Source organism: Zootoca vivipara, chromosome 1 (genome assembly GCF_965207765.1).
Source record: "Zootoca vivipara chromosome 1, rZooViv2.hap1.1, whole genome shotgun sequence".
Lineage (NCBI taxonomy): Eukaryota > Metazoa > Chordata > Lepidosauria > Squamata > Lacertidae > Zootoca > Zootoca vivipara.
In genome coordinates this window covers 119,204,428-119,218,166 of record NC_142582.1, presented here as the reverse complement: position 1 = coordinate 119,218,166, position 13,739 = coordinate 119,204,428, and the positions used below count along the sequence as shown (strand labels likewise).

At 45.8% G+C, this 13,739-nt stretch overlaps 1 protein-coding gene across 1 annotated transcript in view; it reads left to right on the top strand.

Moving 5' to 3' along the window:
- BEGAIN (brain enriched guanylate kinase associated) overlaps positions 1-13,333 on the top strand; it is a 172,289-nt gene extending 158,956 nt beyond the window's left edge. The window contains exons 2-4 of the mRNA XM_088661111.1: positions 3,579-3,686; positions 7,974-8,057; positions 11,066-13,333. Coding sequence (XP_088517237.1) covers positions 3,579-3,686; positions 7,974-8,057; positions 11,066-12,439 — 1,566 coding nt within the window. The 3' untranslated portion in view covers positions 12,440-13,333. The remainder of the gene's footprint in view (positions 1-3,578; positions 3,687-7,973; positions 8,058-11,065) is intronic.
- The last annotated feature ends 406 nt before the right edge of the window (positions 13,334-13,739 follow it).

The window sequence follows — 13,739 nt, the reverse complement described above, 5'->3', positions numbered from 1 at the left end:
AAATGCAGATGTTAGGTTGCTGGGAAGATAAAATGGGAGATAATCCCCATGGAAGAATGTCAGGATAGATATGTAATAAATAGAAGCGCCTCGACTCCAGGGCTTCTAACCAGAGGGTTGTATATTCAACTAAACCCTACTCAGAGTAGGCCCACTGAAATGAGTGAACCTAATTCAGTCATGTCCAGTAACTTCAGCGTTACTGAGTAGAATGGCATTGAATAAGAGGAGACTGAGAGGAGATACGATAGCCATCTTCAAATATCTCAAGGGCTGTCACATGGAAGATGGAGCAAGCTTCTTTTCTCCTGCTCTGGAGGGTAGAACATGAACCACTGGCTTTAAGTTACAAGAAAGGAGATTCTGACTAAACATCAGAAAAAAACTTTCTGACGGTAAGAGCAGTTTGACAGTCAAACGGACTCCTTCGGGAGGTGGTGGGCTCTCCTTCCTTGGAGGTTATTAAGCAGAGGTTGGATGGCCATCTGTCATGCATGCTTTAGCTGAGGTTCCTGCATTGCAGGGGGTTGGACTAGATGACCCTTGGGGTCCCTTCCAGCTCTACAATGCTATGATTCTATGAATACCACCCACAGTATATTCATGGCTTCTCCTTTTATGCCATGTAGGAAAGAAGCAGTATGGTACAGTGGTCTGAGTGATGGACCAGCAGTGGGGAAACCCAGGTTTGTGTCCCTGCTCAGTCATGAAGCTCACTTGGTGCTCTTGAGCTGGTTACTATCTCTCAGCCTAACTTATCTCACAGGGCTGTTGGGATAAAAATGCAGGGTTCAGGGGAACGCTTGTGCTTACCTTGGTCTCCTTGGAGGGAGGAAAGGCACAACAAAAATGGAAGAAATCAATTACATAAAACCACATCTTCAGCCATGCTTATCTCAGATGGATGCAGGGGAGAAAGGACACTGGTGAATTTCAGATAAAACTCACGATATACTTAATCAAGAATAAATATTACTACAAATTCCACAGAGCTCACAAAGTTTAAGGAACGTTTCCCTGAAGAGACCAGAGTTGTCGCCCGTAGGAATATAAGTACATGTGAAGAGTTGTGGGAGGGGGGAGGGAGGCTTAAAAAAAAAGGAAAAGGGAGACAGGAAAGAAACAACTGCAAAAAATGACACTCTCATGCAGATGGAAATGAGAAAGTCTTTTTCTGAGTTTGGGCGGCATAGATAGATAGGTTAGAATTGCCCTACATAATTAAATGCTCTGCCTACAGTGCTGCCTTGGGGAATCAGGCTTTCAATTATGGTGTGCCTTCCAATTGGGGATTCTTCTTTAGTGAGATAACAAAAGTGTTTCCTCACCTAGAGGATTTAGGCTTCTTCTTCTTCTTCTTTTCAAAAAAACCCTCCATAATGTGAAACGCAGTGTAGAATGGAGACCTCAGCCCCTGTCCTCAATGGACTTCTAGGCTGAAGAGTAATTGTACTATCTAGACTTGCACTAGCATCCATTCATTTTCCTTTAAAGAAAGCAGGTGGGACGCTTGGAAAAATTGGCTACAGTACCAGTGCAGTAAAGTACGAGAGAACAGAAATCCACATGGATTATTGGGTGAACATTGCAAGCCAGTTTCTGTTTCAACAGACTGTGAATTGTGTTTCCATTACTGTGTTTATCTTTTTAATGTATAGTTCCTTTTATTTCTTTTGCTTTACATTAGGGATGGTATCCTTGGTGCATCTATTGAGTGATGAAGATAGCAATAAAGAGAATGGGGTGGGGAAAGAAAGGGTGGATTATTTGCTTCTAATGCTAATATAGACATTGTAATGTATGCAAAAGAAAGTCACAGCAAATGGCCTTAAATAGACACCCTTCTTCTTTTTTTGTATTCGGACTATAACCTTGCTGAATTTTGCATGTGCCTCTTCCCTCAATTTCTATTTCTTTCTTTTCCACCCCCAAATCCGAAAACGTCCTCTGGAGAATTATGGAGTGTATAGATGTGTGTGTCAGCAGACAGAATAGATATTTCAGATCCCAGGACACTTCAGATGAATACCCTGCTTTGCAGAATTAGCACGTTTCAGCAAACAAGCCATCCATATTGAAAGCAAATGTGCGGAATGGATAACCTAATTTTGTCTTTGCAGGCTCCCAGACTTAGCAAATGGCTGACTGTAGAGAACCAGTCCAGCCTATTTTCACAATAACTCTTACACACTTTTTAAAAAGAAAAGAAAAGTGTGTAAATGAATTAGTTGACTGGGAAACAACTGATTCGAACGGGAACCTTAAGCAATGGGCTTAAACGTTCTTCATCCTGAGGATCATAGAATCATAGAGTTGGAAGAGACCACAAGGGCCATCCAGTCAAACCCCCTTCCAAGCAGGAAACACCATCAAAGCATTCCTGACAGATGGCTGTCAAGCCTCCGCTTAAAGACCTCCAAAGAAGGAGACTCCACCACACTCCTTGGCAGCAAATTCCACTGCCGAACAGCTCTTACCGTCAGGAAGTTCTTCCTAATGTTTAGGTGGAATCTTCTTTCTTGTAGCTTGAATCCATTGCTCCATGTCCGCTGGCATCTACTGATAAGAGGTGGTCACCAAGCCAGGTGTTATTTACTAAATTCCCAGTTTGTTATCTATTGTATACTATCAAAATTTCAGCTTAGCAAAGGAGTCTCCTTTTACAGTGCCAATGGCTGACTGGGTCAGGCTAATGCTGGCAGTCAATCTGTTGCCTTTCCTATCTAATTCTAGACATAGAAAATTAGGGTGTTAGGAGAAGGCTTGTCTGGAACCCTGCAGCCTGAAATGGTACAGTCCAATCAAGAGCTGTCTCATGTTATTCAGCAGCCATGTCGCTCAGCTTCCACCTGTTTCATAGACTGAGAACTTTGTTTCAGGAGTCTTGGGATACTTTTAATCCAGCTGTGTAGGTCAACTGCCATTTGACTCTGGTGGTTTAAGAGCTTCCACAGAGTACATTAGTTTCCAGTAGGAAAGTAAAACTGCACTTTGGATCAGAGGCTGAAATAATGGCTTGTAATGTGTCTGCCATGAATGGGAGAGAAATTAGGTACAGTTGCAACTTACATGCATTTAACTTGTACGCATTTAGCTTTACACACTTGGCAAAAAAAAGAGGGTTTTTTTAAAAGAAAAGAAAAGAAAGGAGACGGGCATCCAGGATAAAGTATTTTGGTAAGCCCACCCACCATTGAACCCACAATACCTGTACACGATTTTGGCTTTATGCACTATCCCAAGAAAGGCAACCTAGCATAAGTTGAGCGTCGCCTGTATACTTTCTTGTCAATGAAGCTTCTACCTATGAATTACAGACCAATTCCACATGTCTAGCTTTGGAATCAGACTGAACCGATGAGTGAAAATGCCCCGTGTCTTTTAAAAAGCAAAACGAGTATGCTTTCAGTTCTCTGTCGTCATATGCTGTTTAGTAAGGAAGAGAACACAGCATAGGAAAGGAAATATTCAGAAGGGGGGGTGGCGTTTCATACAATTGCTCTTTAGCTTGGGGAAACAGCATTTGACAGCTCGTGTTGTGAGGGGAAAGATGTTGATTGAATTGTCTTTGTACGCAGGGCCAACATTACGAAGAAGAAAAAAGAGCTTTAAGCCACGAAATAATAGCCCTCAATAACCATTTGATAGAAGCCAAGGTGACAATTGATAAATTGTCAGAAGATAATGTAAGTACTTTGAATAGTGGCTATTTGTCACGATCACGTATGGAAATACATGTTATCTGAGATTGTGGGTTGCTGGATACTTACCTGTATCAGTGTGGCTGCTTTAAGAGGTTTTCTCTATTAGTTCAGGGGTGGATAACATGTGGCTCTCCAGATGTTGTTGGACTCCAAACTCCATCATCCTCATCTCATCCATATATATAGGGACCCAGGTGGCGCTGTGGGCTAAACCACTGAGCCTAGGGCTTGCTGATCAGAAGGTCGGCGGTTCGAATCCCTGTGACAGGGTGAGCTCCCGTTGCTCGGTCCCAGCTTCTGCCAACCTAGCAGTTCGAAAGCACATCAACATGCAAGTAGATAAATAGGAGCCGCTATAGCGGGAAGGTAAACAGTGTTTCCGTGCACTGCTCTGGTTTGCCAGAAGCGGCTTTGTCATGCTGGCCACATGACCCGGAAGCTGTCTGCGGACAAACGCTGGCTCCCTCGGCCTATAGAGCGAGATGAGCACCGCAACCCCAGAGTCCATCACGACTGGACCTAATGGTAAGGGGTCCCTTTACCTTTACCATATATATATATATATATATATATATATATATATATATATATATATGAAATCATTTTACATTATATGCTTCATTGTCAAAGCTTTTATGGCCCTTATCCTCTATTGTGAAAATTGCTTTGAAAATTGCTCCGCAGGAAAGTGATTCATAAATTAATTAATTAAATCCCTAACCATTGGCCATGCTAGCTTCTGGGAGCTGGAATACAGCAACATAGGGAGGTCCGCATGTCCCCCTTCCCTGTTCTATTTGTTGCGTGTGTGATGCTGTGGTGAAAATCACCAGAACTAATCCAGGACTAATTTTGGTGTTACTTCTCCCCCACCCACCCCACCCCCAGTCGGCTGCTGCCAAAAATCTTTTATCCATGAGAAAAGTCCACACACATAGGTAGCACCAGAGGAAGGAGGTGGCCCTCCCCAAGATATAACTCACCTCTCTCTATCCTCTACCTCTCTCTTTTTTCTTTCTTTATCCTCGTGGTCACTCTGCATAGGCAAATAATAAACTGAGCTATATATTGGAAATTGAAATAAGACAGTGCTGAGCTGCAGTCCTAAGGATGGATCAAGAGGACTTGCTTCAGGGGAAATCTTTACTATGGGAGCTAAACATACCCTCCCTCCCCCATCAATGTAAAAGGTAAAGGTAAAGGGACCCCTGACCGTTAGGTCCAGTCACGGACGACTCTGGGGTTGCGGCACTCATCTCACTTTACTGGCCGAGGGAGCCGGCATACAGCTTCTGGGTCATGTGGCCAGCATGACTAAGCCACTTCTGGTGAACCAGAGCAGCACACGGAAACGACGTTTACCTTTCCGCCAGAGTGGTACCTATTTATCTACTTGTACTTTGACGTGCTTTCGAACTGCTAGGTTGGCAGGAGCAGAGACCAAGCAGCAGGAGGGAGCTCACCCCGTCACGGGGATTTGAACCGCCGACCTTCTGATCGGCAAGCCCTTGGCTCTGTGGTTTAACCCACAGAGCCACCCGCGTCCCAGCCCATCAATGTACTGTACTGTTATTTCTATTTCAGAAATATAACATGTGGGACAAGCCTTACCCACCCCAGAAATGCATCTGATCTCTTCTGGGTGTGTTCCCTCCCTGTACAATATTTCTTCGTGGTCCTATCACTGACCACACAGCAGGGACACCCTGTTGCATTCTCCAGTCGAAGCATGGTGGTCACACCATAGGAGCCAACTCCTAGGGGTCGAAGTCCCTTTGGGGGGGCCCAATAAAATATTTGAGGGGGCCAGTCCTTCCTCAAAGTTCATGGGCATTGCCATTCAACTGGTGTGTGTACACCGCATCTTGTGATTGCAGGGCAGGGCTTGCCTGCCCCCCCCTCCCACCCAATATTTTATTCAAATTGGCACCCCTGGGTCACACCATTGTTAGCTGCTTGCCTCACCCATACACACCCAGGATACACAAGGATGGCAATTGAATTTATGCAAACTGGCACAGTTAGCCTCATTGAAACAAAAACACTCCTGGCCATGTTGAATACCATGCAAGGAGTAGGTTTTTAGTAACAAGGGGGGGGGCTAGTCTCTCCATTGTCCCCAAGCTGAATTTTCAATCACAATGCTAATTACATGTGTGAATCAAGCTGAAAGATGGAAGTGATAGAAGAGCAGTTCTTCAGGCCACAAAGCATGTGCTCGTTCGATTCAAAATCATTGTTCTCATTGTTACTCAAGAAAGAATCCCAGCAGCTATACTGGTTGAAGTAAACAGCATCGCTCTGCCCTTTGAGGGGCATGTGGAACATGTTCAGTCCTTGAGGCTTCTCCTGTTTTCTCTCTGGATCCTAAAAGTAAGTTAGATTAAGGAACAAAATAGAGGAAAAGTCTCCCATCCCTTCTTCCCTCTTTCACCGCATCACCACCACCACCACCACCTGGGACAGGACAAGATAGGAAACTTCCCTGCCACGAACTTCCTGAAGTTAACACAGCATTCCCCAACCCTGTGCCCTCCAGATGTTGTTGGACTTAAACTCCCATCAGCCCCAACCAGCATGGCCAGTGGTCAGGGAGGGTGGGAACTGGAGTCTAAAACAGAAAAGCAAAATATAGAAGAAAAACTCAACTGAATGATGATGAAGAAGAGTTTGGATTTGATATCCCGCTTTATCACTACCCTAAGGAGTCTCAAAGCGGCTAACATTCTCCTTTCCCTTCCTTCCCCACAACAAACACTCTGTGAGGTGAGTGGGGCTGAGAGACTTCAGAGAAGTGTGACTAGCCCAAGGTCACCCAGCAGCTGCATGTGGAGGAGCGGAGAGGCGAACCCGGTTCCCTAGATTATGAATCTACTGCTCTTAACACTACACCTCACTGGCTTTGGATCAGCCCAAAGGCCTATTTACTCCATCAGCCTGCCCTCGCAGTGGCCATGGGAAGCCCACAAGCAAGACTTGCATGCAACAGTCATGACCAGAATTGATTGATAGCTTGATCACCCCTGAATTTTTCTGTTCCCTCCATCACATATTCTTTCAACCCCCAACCCCTGAAGACCTGGAATTCAGTGTCTGGAATTTATCACTTACTTTAACAAAATATTCAGATGGGCAATGGAGAGTAAAGAAGAGACGACAGCATCATTCCTGACCACTAGCCATGCTGGCTGGCTGGCTGGCTGGGACTGACGTGGGAGTTGTAGTCCAAAGCATGTGGAGGCCACCGCATTGGCTGCCCCCAAGATAGGGGTTTGGGTGGTCACGCCAGCCAAATAGATGCTGAGACTTTAGACTACCTGTTACCATCGGAACCTATCTCGTTTCTATATTGTCACCTATTCATAATTTTGAGAGAGCTGTCCATATGGGGAGTCACCAGCATGTTGAGACGGTGCCATGGAACCACCCTCCCAACAGCAGCATCCTTGCTGCTTTGCTGCAGGGTGTTAGTGAGGTTAGGGCACCAGTGCCATCTTTGTAAGCCGCTGGATTCCGTAGCACTGCCACACCACCCCAGCCTCTTCTGGTCCAGAATAAGTAGAAAAGGAAATTGGTCATGAACCCAGTTTGCCCCTATTTTCTGTGGTAGCAGACTTGTGTGCGTCCAAGCGACCTTCAATCAGCGTGGCTTTCATTTTTCCCCAAACAAAGCATTAAAGGAGGAAAATAAGAGCCTCTGGAGACAACAAATTGTTTTGTTTTGTGTGGTGTGTGTTTTTTAAAAAAATCAAATAAGTTGAGTATTGTTGTAGCAAAGTAATGCACAGTGTTTTGTTTGCCGTTCTCGTTTTGGAAATGGAAATTGCTGTGCATGGTAACAGTGGGCGGCTGGCATGTTTTACAACACTCCATCGAATCACGAAAATAAACAAGGCTACTAGATAGCCATGGCAACCATTGCACTTGGTCATGATCACAATAAACTCCTTGATGTCATCCTTGTTTCTTCCTGCCCACATGGACAAGGAAGGATGTGTCTGTCAGTTGCCAGGTTAAAATGGGGAAGCCCAAAAGCACACACAGCAGTCCAGTGAAGCTCTCTAATGCATCCTCAGACCATGAGGTTCCTGAAAATAGTTTTCTACCATTCCATGCACACTATATTGAACTATAAACCCATAAGTGTATTTCCCATGGGGCATGACATCTATAGATACATGCATTTCATTGCCGACTGTAGGAATCAGGCTGTTCAATGTCTATACTGTATTTCTGTTTCCATATCATTTTTATTTATTTTTTTTACAGGAGCTCTATAGGAAGGATTGCAATTTAGCTGCTCAGCTGCTCCAGTGTAGCAAGAACTATGACAGGGCGCATAAGCTTTCCGAGGTAATGTAAACTCAACGCATCTCTGAAAATCACTCAAGCAGCTGCTGCTGTGACTTGCTTCTGCTCCTCAAGAGTGCATTGTAGTCCATGGGGTATTATGTACCACTCATTAAAAGTCCTAGAGGGGAAGAGGATTCCTGGGATTGGAATTATTGGGTGGCAAGGCAGCAGGAATAGGGGGGAAGTAAAGGAACTATTTTCGTAACTCAAGGACTGCAAGGCCAAACTGGAAGACTGAACAGCCCAGTGATGCTTGTTGGACCAAAAGAAATTAAGTTCAACCCCACCCAACATTCTCTCCCTGAATGGGATGGCCAAAGTAATCATTATCTTTCTTGTGAACTTCCTGGTGGTGTCTAGTTGGCTGCTTAGAGACACAGGGCTGAATTCCATGGACCTTTAGTCTGACGTAGCATGAACAGTTCTAATGTACTTATTGTCAGGCTCCCATCCCAGAACACAGCAGCACTTACTTCAGAGCTAGCAGTGGTACAGGCTCAGTAGCTACCACAGGTCCAGGAGTCAGTTCAGGGTCCAGAGCAGAGCTTTCCAAACTGTGTGTCGCAACACGTGAGTGTATCAGCTGCGGTGTGTAGGTGTGCCGTGCAGACTCTCCCCATGCACCTTCCCAGGGTTGAAAAGGGGTTCGTTTAACCTCCTGTTTGCTAGTAAAACTGAATCACTGTGTCGCGAAATGATGCGTGTCTAAAAAGTGTGGCCCCAACATGGAAGTATGGAAAGCTCTGGTCCAGAGGAAGGAGCTGAACAAGAGGAGAAGGCAGCAGAAGGCTAGGGCAGTCTTGTAGCCACAAGCCCACCACTACCTTCATAGGTGGGGTCCATTGCACCTGTCCTACCCTACAGATAAAGGTAAAGGGACCCCTGACCGTTAGGTCCAGTCGCGGACAACTCTGAGGTTGCTGCGCTCATCTCGCTTTACTGGCCGAGGGAGTCGGCGTACAGCTTCCGGGTCGTGTGGCCAGCATGACTAAGCTGCTTCTGGAAAACCAGAGCAGCGCACGGAAATGCCGTTTACCTTCCCGCCGGAGCGGTACCTATTTATCTACTTGCACTTTGTGCTTTCGAACTGCTAGGTTGGCAGAAGCAGGGACTGAGCAACAGGAGCTTACCCCGTCACGGGGATTCAAACTGCTGACCTTCTGATCGGCAAGCCCTAGGCTCTGTGGTTTAGACCACAGCGCCACCCGCGTCCCTTCAGTGCATGGGATTGTGCATGCATATATTGCTCAGGACCCTGGCAGCAGGTGTGTGTTAATGGTGGCTTTATCTCTTTGTCTCCTGCTGCAGTATGAAACTGGATCAGGCACCTCACATTTTGCATAGGGAGCAAAGCACCCCTTGAGAGCTTCGTCCCCCATGCACATGGCAGATTCTCTCTCTCTTCCCCCCCCCCATTGTATTGGGTAGATGGGGGTACATCACCTCACATGTACCAAGATCTGGACTGGGGACCCACGCTGGCTGTTTGTGAAAGAAAGATTTTCCACTCAAGGGCAACCCGCACAATTATGTAATTAAACGCACACACACATTAGTGTTAAGGGACCCAGGTGGCACTGTGGGTTAAACCACAGAGCCTAGGGCTTGCCGATCAGAAGGTTGGCGGTTCGAATCCCTGCAACGGGGTGAGCTCCCGTTGCTCGGTCCCAGCTCCTGCCTACCTAGCAGTTCGAAAGCACATCAAAGTGCAAGTAGATAAATAGGGACCGCTCCGGCGGGAAGGTAAACGGTGTTTCTGTGCGCTGCTCTGGTTCGCCAGAAGCAGCTTTGTCATGCTGGCCACATGACCCAGAAGCTGTCTGCAGACAAACGCCAGCTTCCTCGGCCTATAGAGCGAGATGAGCGCCGCAACCCCAGAGTCGAATACGACTGGACCTGATGGTCAGGGGCCCCTTTACCTTTACCTAATGTGTAGTCAGTGCTTTTTTCCCAGGGAGCACTCAAGGGTACTGGCACCTCTTTTTTGTTGATAAAAAGTATGGCACATACTGTAACAACTTCATGGTGAATACCGACACCTATTTTTCTAGAGAGAGAGAAAAGCATTTTGTGTAGTTTAACACACACCCTGCAATGAATTTGGTGCCTTAACACTAGTAGTGGCTTCCTGGCAAGCTGAGCGCTTTCCTAAAATTCAAATTAAGATCAGTGCATTGCTCCTGCAAAACACTTCATTTTTAAAAAGTAAATCTTGCTGCCATGGACAGCTCCTCTCTTGCAAATGTTTTGTCATGGCAACAGACCCTTTTCCTGAAAGCTACTTTCGGCATTTTGTTGTGCAGGGATGCCACAAAATCCGCTACTGTAACGCCATAAACCCACAAGCAACGTGAGTGCTTCTCTTCCCTGCCTTCCTCCCCACACTGTAGTCGGGGGCCATTGCTGAGTCCGACACTTATAAAAAATTGAGTGCAATTGTGTCCTTGGGGTGTTGTTCCAAGCCATGAGAGCTACAAGCTTTACATTCCCAATGAAAACAAATGAAAACAGAAGCTTGCGATTCTGGGTTGGCAATTTGCAAGTGCATTTCTGTGTTCAACAGTGAAGGCTCAGCAGAGTGTGTGAGTTCAGAAGAGGGGAAGCAAGGGAGGGCAGAAATATTGAAATATTGCAAATTACTGATAATTCAATAAGTAGATAGAATCCTTAACTAGGCAGGGCAATTAACCATGTTTGTGTGCCTGAATTAATATTTCACGGGTGAATGCAACTATATTGTTTCCATCATTCCTTTTAAAAAAAACAAGTCAGATTTGTGGCCTTCAGTAGCTAGGACTTCTGGGTCACAAACTATGCCTTAAGACGGTAGTCGCCAACCTGGTGTCCTCTATATGTTGTGGACTACAACTCCCATTTAGCCCCAGAGATGATGGGAATTTTACTCCACAACAGCTGAACAGCGCCATGCTGGCTACCACTGCCTTAGTGAGCTCCTGATTTGACCACCTTTCACCCACCTTTCTCCTCCCACCTCCTGTTTATTACAGCTGCCATCTGAATTTCAGGAACGCGTCAGCATCCACCTGGAGAAGCACGGGTGCAGCCTCTCAGTACCTCTGTGTCACACATCCTTTGCAGACAACATACCGACTTGCGTCATTGCTAAGGTCCTGGAAAAGCCTGACCCAAACAGCCTTTCTTCGCACTTGTCAAGCTCATCGAACAGAGATCTCGCCTTCCAGGACTCCGTCGGAAAGCTTGCCCAGAGGCCTCAGTACAAGTCCGACATCTACTGCAGCGATACAGCTCTTTACTGCCCTGATGAAAGACGCAGAGAGAGGAGGCAGAGTGTTGACATGCAAGTCAAAGATGTTGGGTTCCTGAGGTCCCAGAACTCCACGGACAGCACCGTCGAAGAAGACGGCTTCCATTCCAGCTTCTCCCACGAAGCTTTCCCAGAATATGTTACCTCTCTGCCAACTTCTAGCTCCTACTCCAGCTTCAGCGTGACGTCCGAGGAGAAGGAAAATGCCCAGGCTAGCACGCTGACCGCCTCTCAGCAAGCAATCTACCTGAGCAGCCGGGATGAGATGTTTGAAAGGAAGCCATCTTCAGGTTATGACCACCAGGGGAGCCCGAGGTTTGCAAAGTCCAAGTCCATCCAGCACATGGAGCTGGCTGACGACAACAACTCCCCGACCTTCGCTAGGACTATGTCGCCTTATGCAAGTGAGCCTTATCATTTCTCGGCCATAACTACCCAACAAGCTTTAGCATCGCAGAAGATGCACAGCGAGTGCAGGAACACCAACTTGTCTGAAGAGGACCTCCCGGGACGTTGGAGGCAGCTGAGCGTTGAGGATATCGGTGCGTATCCTTACAGGAACAGTGGCAGGCTTTCGCCCTGCAGCTTCTCGGAGCAGTACTACAGAAGCCCCATCAAGAAAGCCGACAGCCGGTCGAGTCCCATTTACGCCAGTTACAAAGGCGATAGCTTCTCAGAGGGAGACGACATCTGCCAGGGCAGGCTTGTGGATTCTTGCTTCCTGAGGACAGACAGTGGCCTGAACATCGACATCAGCGCTAGCTGCAAACAGGACAAGCTGGCCTCCTCTTACAAAACGAAAGAGCCGAGGGACAAAATGAACGAAAGGATCACAGTCCAGGTGTGCAGTAGTAAAAGCATCGACGGAAGCCCGGTGTTGAAAAGGGAATACGTTGACGTCAGTCCGAACAGCTCGGCCGAGTCCCTCAACCAGAGTTCTATGGAGGCTTCAGAGATCCACCAGTCTTCCATCGAGCAAGGAAGCCATTCGAGCCTCCATAGCAAGCAGCAACAGTTTCAACGGACTGGAAGCACAGGCTTGAGTCGGAAGGACAGCCTCACGAAAGCACAATTGTACGGAACCCTCCTCAATTAAACATCTTCCAAAGTTGCAATAAGGAGACAAACATCGCAATGGCAAAAGGTGACATTTGATACTTCTAGCATACGGTAGGCTTCTGAGCAACAGTATTACGAAATATATATTCATATTCACAATAGTACTGTTTTAAAGGGATGGGGGAAACCCAAATCTGATTATTTAAAAAGAGAAAAAAAACACTACGCGGCACTTTTCACACGATGACTTTTCCATCTTGGATACCAACCCTTTGCCCACTTTTATATCCTGAGATATTTTTATAAACAAATCAGTATTTATTAGACTGTCCTTAGTACTCTCAAGCGCTTTGAGTGACACTTTTTTGTCCCCTTCAAGTAGGTTTCTTATTTATTTTTTGTGCATGAGGCCACATGTGCCTGAATTCTTGGAGGAGAAGGGTTTAAAAAGAGAGGGGGGAGGGGGGCGAGAGAAAGAGAGAATCCTTATCACGAGGACAAATCAAATCTCTATATGATTCTTTAAAAGTTTGCGTTGTGTGTGTTGCAGGATGTACAAGAATGGTGATGTTATAAAGAAGTATATTTTTTAAAATGCAATGGAAACAAAAATGACCCACTAAGTTCTTTAATACAAATGTATTTCGGAGTATGAACAATTGGGGGGGGGGGACAAATGCACAAAACGATACAGATATTTTGGTTGGTCTGTCCCATTGTGTTTCTACTTTTCTGCCCTGTACACTACCTCAAAATTAATTGAGGGTTTCTTTGTCACTTATTTTTCTGTAGGCTTGCATTTATATTGTCTCAAATGCATGGAGTGTCATAATTAGTACTGTATTTTGCATTACTTAATAAAAGACACCAGTGGAAATGTTTTGATTTTTTTTATTTGATTTTTTATTTTTTTGGTTATTAAAAGATGTTCTAAGAGAATGCGGTTAATGAGTATTGTGTTCAGCAGGGTCAATTTGGTACCGATGTAATGTTTATAGTCACGTGAAATTGCTAATACTTCATCTAGCGATGGAGGAGGAATTTGATTCATTATCCCTATGGACTCCCCCATTCTACCTTTGGTTCTGCCCAAAGATTCAAATCAAGATGAGCAATTAAGAGGGAGTCACAACTAGGTACGGGGGGAGACAATTCCATTTGCATTTAAAGGTGAACCGACCTAATTCACATTTTCCGGAACATAGGAGCCAACTCCTGGGGCTGAAGTCCCTTCGCCCCACCCCATAAAAGTGGGCCCCTCCAAAGTAGATGGGCAATGCTGTTCAAGTGGTCTAGGTGTGTCCCACCAGCAATCAATTATGCAGGGTGGGGCTTAC